The sequence below is a fragment of the Triticum aestivum genome, chromosome 2B (genome assembly GCF_018294505.1).
Source record: "Triticum aestivum cultivar Chinese Spring chromosome 2B, IWGSC CS RefSeq v2.1, whole genome shotgun sequence".
Taxonomy (NCBI): domain Eukaryota; kingdom Viridiplantae; phylum Streptophyta; class Magnoliopsida; order Poales; family Poaceae; genus Triticum; species Triticum aestivum.
Window position 1 is genome coordinate 373,975,409 of NC_057798.1, and position 9,009 is coordinate 373,984,417.

Here is a 9,009-nt window from a genome sequence, read left to right on the forward strand (position 1 = left end):
TAGGCCCGACGCGTGTTACGAAAACCACCCGTCATGGACCCTCATGGAAAACCGGTCACGTGTCGGGTGGCCGCGAGCACGCCAGAGAGCCGACCACGCAAAGTCGAAGTGAAACAGGTGGCGCGGAGGGCCTTCTCGCCCGTGAAGGCTCCTAGGAAGTGGGCACTCCATCATCCTTTATATGAGTAATTTATCATTAGACTTCCGTGATCTGATGGATTTGTAAGGAACAACTGGATGATTTCTTCTTTCACACTATGTTTTCTTGGATGAACTCTCTCTCTCTCTCTCTCTCTCTCTCTCTCTCTCTCTCTCTCTCTCTCGGCTTGATATCTTATCATCCCGTCCCACACCTCCATCTTCTCTCTCGAAACAGGTTTCTCCCTACTTTATATATAGAGAAAACACACAATAGAGTACACGTCCGAACGATACATAGTGATGGGGAACCCTCAAACAACGCCAATCCCAAGATCACCGGATCACGCGACGCTCGCAACAACGCAATCGAAATAGAGAACAGGCAAAACTGAGTACAACGCCACACTACACCCTACACCACCTACACTCCACAACAACGCCCCAAGAGGGATAATGATGTGAAGCAACGCTGTTACTGAGTCCATGATGCACAAAGGTTTTCACCCGGAACCAAACACATGAGAAGCCAACAACAACATCTTCAAGAAGATAATGGTGCCCGCAGGTGTCACCATCGTTGGTGATCAAATACAGAGCTTTCGCTCGATACCTCACCCGTGCGACCACGAGGTCTTGACGGTAAGACTGACAAGTTCAGATCCCCAGATCCGGATCGGGGCGCCGTCGCTGCAAGAGGAAAAGCACGCCCGAGTTACCTGCCGCCATAGCTGTCGCCGCCCACACAACCAAGAGACATAGAAACCACCACCACCATGTGCCCGCTGGAGAGCCATGGGGACTGCCTTCCAGGGCCGCCGCCCCAGCATCCAAGCCCCCAGACCCCGCCAACCGCTCGCTTCACAAAGCGCAAAGTGCAACAGGAAAAGCCTGACATCAACCACTGACTCAGGGTCAATGCCACCAACGCAGGGGCGCCAACACCCATAATCCCCCAAAATCCCAGTGGACCGGGGGACATTACCCTGTGACTACCGACGGCCGTCGCGGAGACCCAGCACAAGACACCAAAGTCTGCGGTTAGACGCACCGATCCGTCTGCCGGCACCACAGAGTCCCACTCACCACTGCCACAGACCACCACCAACGCCATAACGCGAAGACGCCTCCCCAACCAACCGCAAACACCCACCTTGGCATGACCAAAAGGGACCGACAGCCGAGCATCCCGACTCTAAGATGACACCGCGACATGACCCGCTTGAGGAGCAGCCAACCCCAGGCAGGAGGACCATGTCAAATTCCTACCCTGATGACAAGCCCGTGCCGCCAGCCCACTGCCGGCAACAGCACCCCGAAACGCGGACACGGCCGCAGCGGATGAGGGACACTCATGGCAGCCAGTAACTCCGGTCGCTGAGCAACCAGTCCAATGCCCTGGTCCCCATTGGCTCCTCAAACACACCCCGTCCCCGCCGCCCAACACCAAGATCTCAACCCCCATTCTCTGCTCCGCCTCCAAGCCCGCGGGAAGGGACCGAAGCTCCACATCAGGCCGCCGGTTCTCCATTAGACCCGGCCCGCACTCGCCACCCAAGGTTGCCTGAAGGACCATCAGACCAACCAAGGCCCTCTGCGCCGTTCCCCTTAGGGCTCGACACCCACGAAGCACGCAAGTTGCTGCAGGAGTGGGCCATCCAGAGCGTCATTGCCCACTGCAAGAGGTCTCACCAGCACATCCGTCGTCTGCTATCCTAACCTCCAGCGAGGCCCCGTCTGAGCCCTCGACAAAGATATCGGCCACACCGTCGTCATCTCGAGCTCGACTCTGTCCAATCCAAAGGGAGACTGAAAACATATGGACCCCATCCGCACCTGTCAAAACCTTCAACTCGCGTGGGCCTACAACGCCGCGACTAAGCCACCTTGAGGGCGGCTCCGTCTCGCTCCTGGCTCGGCCTCGATGGCTACCCTTGTTACTCACGTGATTTTACATTCCAGTTAGCTAAGGATTAGCAAAACCAAACTTATATAGACACATTGATAACACATTCTTCACAATACTAAATTGAAGCGCTGCCAACAAAGATAAGGAGATACAAAAATGAAACATTATTACTAAGATTTCTTAATCATTGTGCACACATGAATCCTTGAGGGAAATCGACCTCTTAGTTCATCCATCCTCATGTACAAATCAAAGAAACACACATGCATGCCCTCGATCGGTCTCTACACGGTTCATCCCTGAGGAAATTTCCATTAAATTCGCCGGTCGGTCGTGTATATTTATGCGACGCTGAAGGATCCTGCGGCGTTCTCGACGAACTTCTTGGCGCCCTTGAACCACCTCTTGTCTCCGGCTTGCGCCTTGCAGACGTAGAGCTTGCCGTCGGCGACGGTGGCGGTGATGAGCTGGTGCTTCCCTCCCTCGTCTCCGTCCGCGGTCCTCGTGAGCACCGTTATGCTGTAGTACTGCTTACCGTCCACCACCGGCGCCGAGCTCTCCAGCACGTTCGCCGTCGCCACAGCGTCTGACTCGAACCCACCCTGCATCCCCGCATCGTCAGCACACTTGGGGAATGCATGCAGGTGCGACAAAGAAGAAGAAGAAGAAAAAGAAAGGAAGGAAGGAGTTATTAGACCTCGGAGTCGGTCTTGCCACCGTAGGACTGCTGGCCGAGGAGGAAGCCGACCTGGGAGAGGAACTCCTCAGGGGAACCGTAGTCGGTGATGGTCTTCTTGGTGGTCGGGTTGATTATAACGGAGAGGTTGCTGGTGGCGTCGAAGTTGTCCTCGTAGCGGAGCACCTGCCCAGGGAACTCACGCTCCTTGCTGGGGTTCCACTTGGCCGGGATCATCAGTTTGAACCCCTCCCCGCTGTATGCCACGAAGTCCGTGTTCTTCTTCGCCTTGCCGAACACGTTCGCTGCAACATATTCATTCGCGAAGTCACTCATCCGAAACCAAACCCTACAGTCGCTGTCGCTCACATACACGGCCACTACCTCGTACCTGCTTCTCCGTAGGCGGCAGCGGCGGGGGAGACCTTGACGGCGACGGCGGCGGCACCGGCGAGGAGGGACAGCGCGGCGCGCCGGCTGGTGACGACGGCAGCGTCAGGTGCAGCCTCGTCGTTCTTCTGCGCCTTGCAGACGAACAGCTGGGTGCGCCCGACGGCGGGCGCAGGGCGCGCCGAGGCGGCCAGGCGCGCGGTGGACTGGTGGAGGAAGCAGGAGGTGGACGCCATTGCTCGCTGCTGTTTAGCTTAGCTTAGGTAGGACTGTGCGTGAGTGCGCGTGGGTATGGTGTGTGTCGCGTTAACTAAGGTGATCGGTGGGGTCCGGAGGCGCGAGAGTACTTGTGGTCTGTGTGTGGATGGAGTTGGGATGAGGCGCGATACCATCGGATAAGGCCCCGCGCCGCGCCATTGGGCCACGTCGGATCGCGGTGCACCCGGTCATTCGTCCCCTCGCGGCTTCTGGCGACCGCGACCGCGACCGTAATTTCTCGATCCGCATCGAATGATCCCTGCCTGTCACACACTGGCACCCGGCCCAGTGGTTGTACGAATATGTCAGTGCCTTCAAGAGTTCTTGTGCTGTGTGTAGAGTATAGCACAAAAGAGTTGCGACGTAATCCCAGCAGATCAAATCAAAGATTAGCATTTTGGCTTAAGTAAAATGCATCGGATATCATTAAATTTGCCAGGAAGTACTCACCTTCATCACTGTACTCAAGAATATAATCAGTACAGTTACTAAATACAACAAGACATGAATGTACGGTCACAATGCAGGGAATAACGCTCGTACTAGTCATTGTTGACCAATCCACGACTCCACTCGGTGTTAAGTGAAATGACCCACTATGTATGTGTGTGTGTTTTTTTTTTGCAAAATGGCTTGGTCACCTCTCTTCAAAAATTCCTATCCCCCAAATCCCTAACTTCTCATCTGACGACCCCAAATCCCTAACTCTCCGTCGATGACATGAGCCTTTCCATCTGTTGTTGGCCTACTCTCCATCGCCAACCGTCGTATTCCTGCTCGCCATCGCCCACCTTCATGGTCGTCGTCGCCATGTCAAGTAGCTTTGTTCGGTCAATTCTCGGCGACCGAGTTGTGGTGATGTGGCTCATTACATGCCCTGATTGCTAGACTTCGGTGAAAGTTCTACATCTCAAGCATCGAGAAACATGACAAATTAGTCTTCAATAGGTGTGTGAATCGCAGTGTAAGCCCCCAGCGATGTTCGTTGTTAATTTTGATGGAATTTGACCCATGCTTTATGGAAAATTTGACACTTTTTTTATCTATTTGGTTTACATGATAGGTGTACTTTATGGCAACGATCGAGAATTGGATTATGTGGGTTATCTTGTTGATCGTCGGATCTTCATTGGTAATGACGTGGTAGATGCAATTAGTGTTGTTGCTGCAACTACTTGTCCCCTTGATTTTTGAAGATTGTTGATAGAAATAGTAAGTGGCTGATTTGTTTGCTAGTGCACGCAGAGAGAAGTAGTCCCTGGAGTACCGAGAAGAATGTTGTATTCTTCCCTGAAGTCTGGAGAACTTCACCGAGGAGCATCTGCGTTACAGATAACAAGGATATACATTTCGAGAAGAAAGAGTATCGAGAAGATTCTGTGACTCCTTAAAATTAGTGTTGACACAAAGCAATTTCCATTCGGTATGTCCGAAGAAGAATGACTGCAGTCGAGAAAATTGAAGACGAAGTAAAGACGTAGAATTTGTTTCGTTGTTCTTTTTTTATCTCATTTAAGTCATAGGACCTCCATACTATTAAGAGGGATATAGGTTATCTAAGCTTAGGTCTACTGTGATGCTTAGCCGGAACCTATGAAAGACTAAGAGAAATCTCTCTGTATTCCGAACGATTACTTGTTAGCCAGAGATGATGTTCTTTTGGACTGCAAGAGATATCCTTCGGACCGAGGAGTTAGCATTACTTGTTCCGCGAGCAATGTTACCATTGTGATCAAATTCCGGACGTTGGAAACATGTTGGTTGTCCATTGGCTAGACCGTGTGTCCTAAATGGTCATTTCCCTTTAGGGAAGGTTGCGGCTATAAATAGACACCCCGCTCCAATGTTTTTCATTGGCTACTCCGCTTGAGATTCTGAGAATACTGGTTGAGCACCCCACTTGAGAGATTTGAGTTTAAGATCCACTGAGAAAAAATCAAGAGCCAAAACTTAGATAGTGGTTGAACATCGCAGTAGATCTGAGTTAGAGTTTGTGTACTTATTACTCTTGAGAGTTGCACACTCTCTAGACAGATAGGTGATGGCTTGAGTGTCGAAGAGTAATTGTCTTCAACAAGCTAAGTCTTCAGAAACCAAGAGTGATTGTGGTTCACAAACAAGTCTGTCAGAGGTTTGGAGGTTGCTGTTAAGAATCTACCCCAAGTGAATTCAAGCAAAGTCTGATCAGCTTTGAGTTAAAGGAGAATAGGACGAAGAGAGATTTGCTCATGTGTTCAATCAAGTCCCTCCAACCAGACGTAGCTCTTTATCAGAAGAGTGAACTGGTCTACCAAATCATTTGTCGCCATCGAGCACCACTGATTCATTGTACTCTACTACAATCCTTCGGTAGTTTATTTTCAGTGCTCTGTGCCTCGATAGATGTCTTTGATCACTTTCATTCCCTTTTGCTCATGATAGTTATCTATCTCTCTGTGCTATAGTTCATTATATCTATTGTATGCTTTAGTATTTTTCTATCTAGTTGAGTGTGTTCATAACCTGTTGTCTTTCATGGTAATCCACGTATGTAGTTCACCTTACTTTCATTCTATGCCACTATTATTATTGCCAAAGCAGTGAGCTGCAATACCCGAACGATTATCTTCACCTTCTTCAAAAGTTTTGGTTAATCTTTCACTCTTCAATTTGGTGTGTACACTTGCCTCTACTATCCTTCGGTGCACTTGATCAAGTATTATATTCGTTGTGCTGATTGGTTTAGATTCAAATTTTTGAGAGAAATTAGGAATCTCCCATTCACCCCCTCTGGTTGATATACTCTCGACCCTAACAAGCACAACAAAGGACATGAGTGAAGAGCTTATCCGAGCAAGGGATGAAAGGGCTGGGATTGCAGGAAATAGTAGAGGCACTAGAGCTGCAAGGGGTGTTTGAGGAAAACCTACAGGTACGATAACCAAGCAGCAAGCAGATGCACTATTAGGTTTAGGTAGAGAAATGTTGGTGGTGCTGAAGGCATTAAGGCAATGATGGCAATTGTCATTCTGCTTTATGTGATGTGTGTTATTTCACTTCTAAAGAAAAAAATGGCAAGTGATGGTTAGTTTGTTGAGGTGTACAAGTGGTGTTTAATTATCTGTTGGTTAGTTGTAAGGCATGTATGGCCTCATGTAAGACATGTTGATGTTGGTACTTCATATTTAACTTGTTGTTATGAACAAGTGATGCTTCTGCTATTATGGGTGATGTTGTGATTGTACAACTTGTTGATTTCATGAGTTGGTGCAAGATGACCATGATATATGCAAAATTTTGGCATGTTGAGAATACATGTAAGATTTTCATACATCATGCTCTACAACTGACACTAGGTTGATGCTCTTTGAGAAACAAGATGATGATGTGACAAAAACGTACTCAACCATGCTAAAACAGAGACATGCTCTCTCAAAGAGAAGCTATAAGATTCACAAGCTTCACATGGCATAACTGATTGATAGGATGAGTAACATACTCAACCATGTTGCATGAACAAGGATCCAGTCATGATGACATGGACATAAGTAAACTTGGCACATACATGATCAATAATTGACCCTCATATCCTAACATCAATATGAATCAACTATAACACTTCCGTGCTCCATGGATTACTCCTCCTTATCTCATTTGCATAGTTCCAAGGAAACATGTACTGCCCTTCTTCATCAACATTAATTATCTTCATGGCCAACCTCCTAGCCCTCTCAACTTGGTCTTTTATTGGTGTCATATGCCATTACTTTTGAACAACCCTTGAGAAGTTTCTCAAGCTCACTTCTTGGTCAGATCTAAAGCTCTCTACATACTTTTTGTGTAAGGACATGAGAAGTGAAAGCCTTCATCTTCCACTTCTTGGTGCATGTGTGTAAATGAATATACTTCACCATGAAGCATTTGGTCATGTTGTCATAAGAAACCAACAAATACCAAATATAGTCAGCATTACAGGTGGTTATCACTCTTTTTCTATCATTGACTAGCAACTTGACATCAAATATATTTTTTGCAACAGTATTCCTTAATTTCTTTGCCCAAAAATTCAATAGTTTCAAAGACATGTCCCAAATGGAATTTTGGACAATGCCGGTCCTCTACTTTGAAATCTTTGAACTTCATGTAAACTTGTTCATCTGAATCTGGTGCCCATAAATCTTCACCTTCAGATTGATATTCTTCCAAATTATACTCATCTTTTCCTTTATCTCCTACTTTCTCATTTCCTTTATGTGCTACTTTCTCTTTTGCATTAACCTCACCTTTTTGCTTCTCTTTGTCCTTTCTCTCTTGAGGTTCATCCTCATCCACATTGTCAGCATATAGATCATCATCACCATCACTTATGTCAAAGTCATTGTCCACTATGACACCAAGATCAAAGTATGAACCTTCAGAATCACTGTCAGCTGCTGCATATTGAACTCCCATGTCATATGAACATTTGTTTATGTGGTTTTCCTAATGCACACTCCTATTCCACTAATAATATTGTCCTCTTGCTGACCATCACTCTGTTGAATTGGCTCTTGCTGAGTGAGATCTATGACAACAGGCTCTGTCTCATTCAGTTCTATGTCACATGGCTCTCGGTTAGCAGCTGGCACTACAAAAAAAAGACACATCCATGCCATTTTGGGCCGAACGAATTTTTTTCATGTCATACTTATGACACTTCTATGACGATAATTGTGACAAAACCCGGTATCATCATAGATGTGGTGGGCTCCTACTTCATGACAAAAAATGGCATTTTCATCCTGGGTGGGCCAGAGACGCAGCTGCATGACATTCTTTGGGCCGTTCATGATGGAAAAAACCGTTGTAGAAGCGAGGGTGAGGAAAATTTCGAGGAGTTCCCGGTTACGATGGGTAGTCGGGGCCGAGCAATGCACATTTCTCTCATACACGTACGCGCGTGTGTGTGAGGCATTGGGCTCTAACTGAACTTGAGCGAGGCGTTGGCCTCTAACTGAACCCGAGCGATTGCACTAGCTACGTTACTGAACCCGAGTGGTTCCTTCGCTACTGCTGCTAATTGAAGCCGATCGAACCCTGCTGCCTCCATCCCTTGATGAACAGTGAGCGTTGTTGGGGGGAGGGGGGGTTGGATGAACAGTTCCCGGTGGGGGTGGATGAACATGACCCCGTGGTGTTGCCTCTGGATGAACAGGACCTCGATCGAGCCGGTTGGGGTCGATGAACAGGACCCCGCAGAGGGATGGATGAACAGGACAACCCCATGGAGCCCTGGTTGAACAGTAGCCGGTGAAGGGTTGGATGAACAGTAGCCCATGGAGGGGTGGTTGAACAGGACCCCGTGGAGAGGGCTGGTTGAACAGTAGCCAGTGGAGGAGCGCGCGGTGGAGGCTGGATGAACAAGAGCCCGTGGGTGAACAATCGCAGGTGGAGGCTGGAGGAGGTCGACGGTGGATGAATAGTAGCCCGTGGAGGCTGGAGGACGTCGACCGTGGAGATGAACAGTATCCCATGGAGTCCCGTTTTGCGGTATGCCACACCCCTCCTGATGAACAGGAACCTCGTTTCGACTGTAGCGCTCCAACACAAGTCCGTTTCCTCCGTTTTACGGTACGCCACACCCCTCTCGATCAACAGGACCCCGTTGCGACCGTAGGAG

The 9,009-nt window shown here is 48.5% G+C and overlaps 1 protein-coding gene across 1 annotated transcript; it reads right to left on the reverse strand.

The window, feature by feature from the left end:
• Positions 1–2,196: 2,196 nt before the first annotated feature.
• LOC123044987 (oxygen-evolving enhancer protein 2, chloroplastic-like) lies at positions 2,197–3,438 on the reverse strand. Its single transcript, XM_044467895.1, has 3 exons — positions 3,115–3,438; positions 2,745–3,028; positions 2,197–2,649 (listed from the first exon to the last, which is right to left on the reverse strand). Exons 1-3 carry the CDS (start codon positions 3,347–3,349, stop codon positions 2,389–2,391), a joined length of 780 nt encoding a protein of 259 aa, XP_044323830.1. The 5' UTR covers positions 3,350–3,438; the 3' UTR covers positions 2,197–2,388.
• Between the last annotated feature and the right edge of the window lie 5,571 nt (positions 3,439–9,009).

Coding starts and splice junctions, on each gene's coding strand:
- LOC123044987 (XM_044467895.1), bottom strand. CDS start 3,349: ATGGCGTCCACCTCCTGCTTCCTCCACCAGTCCACCGCGCGCCTGGCC. Junction 3,029..3,114: donor TGCCGCCTACGGAGAAGCAG/GTACGAGGTAGT, acceptor AATATGTTGCAG/CGAACGTGTTCGGCAAGGCG. Junction 2,650..2,744: donor GTGGCAAGACCGACTCCGAG/GTCTAATAACTC, acceptor GCGGGGATGCAG/GGTGGGTTCGAGTCAGACGC.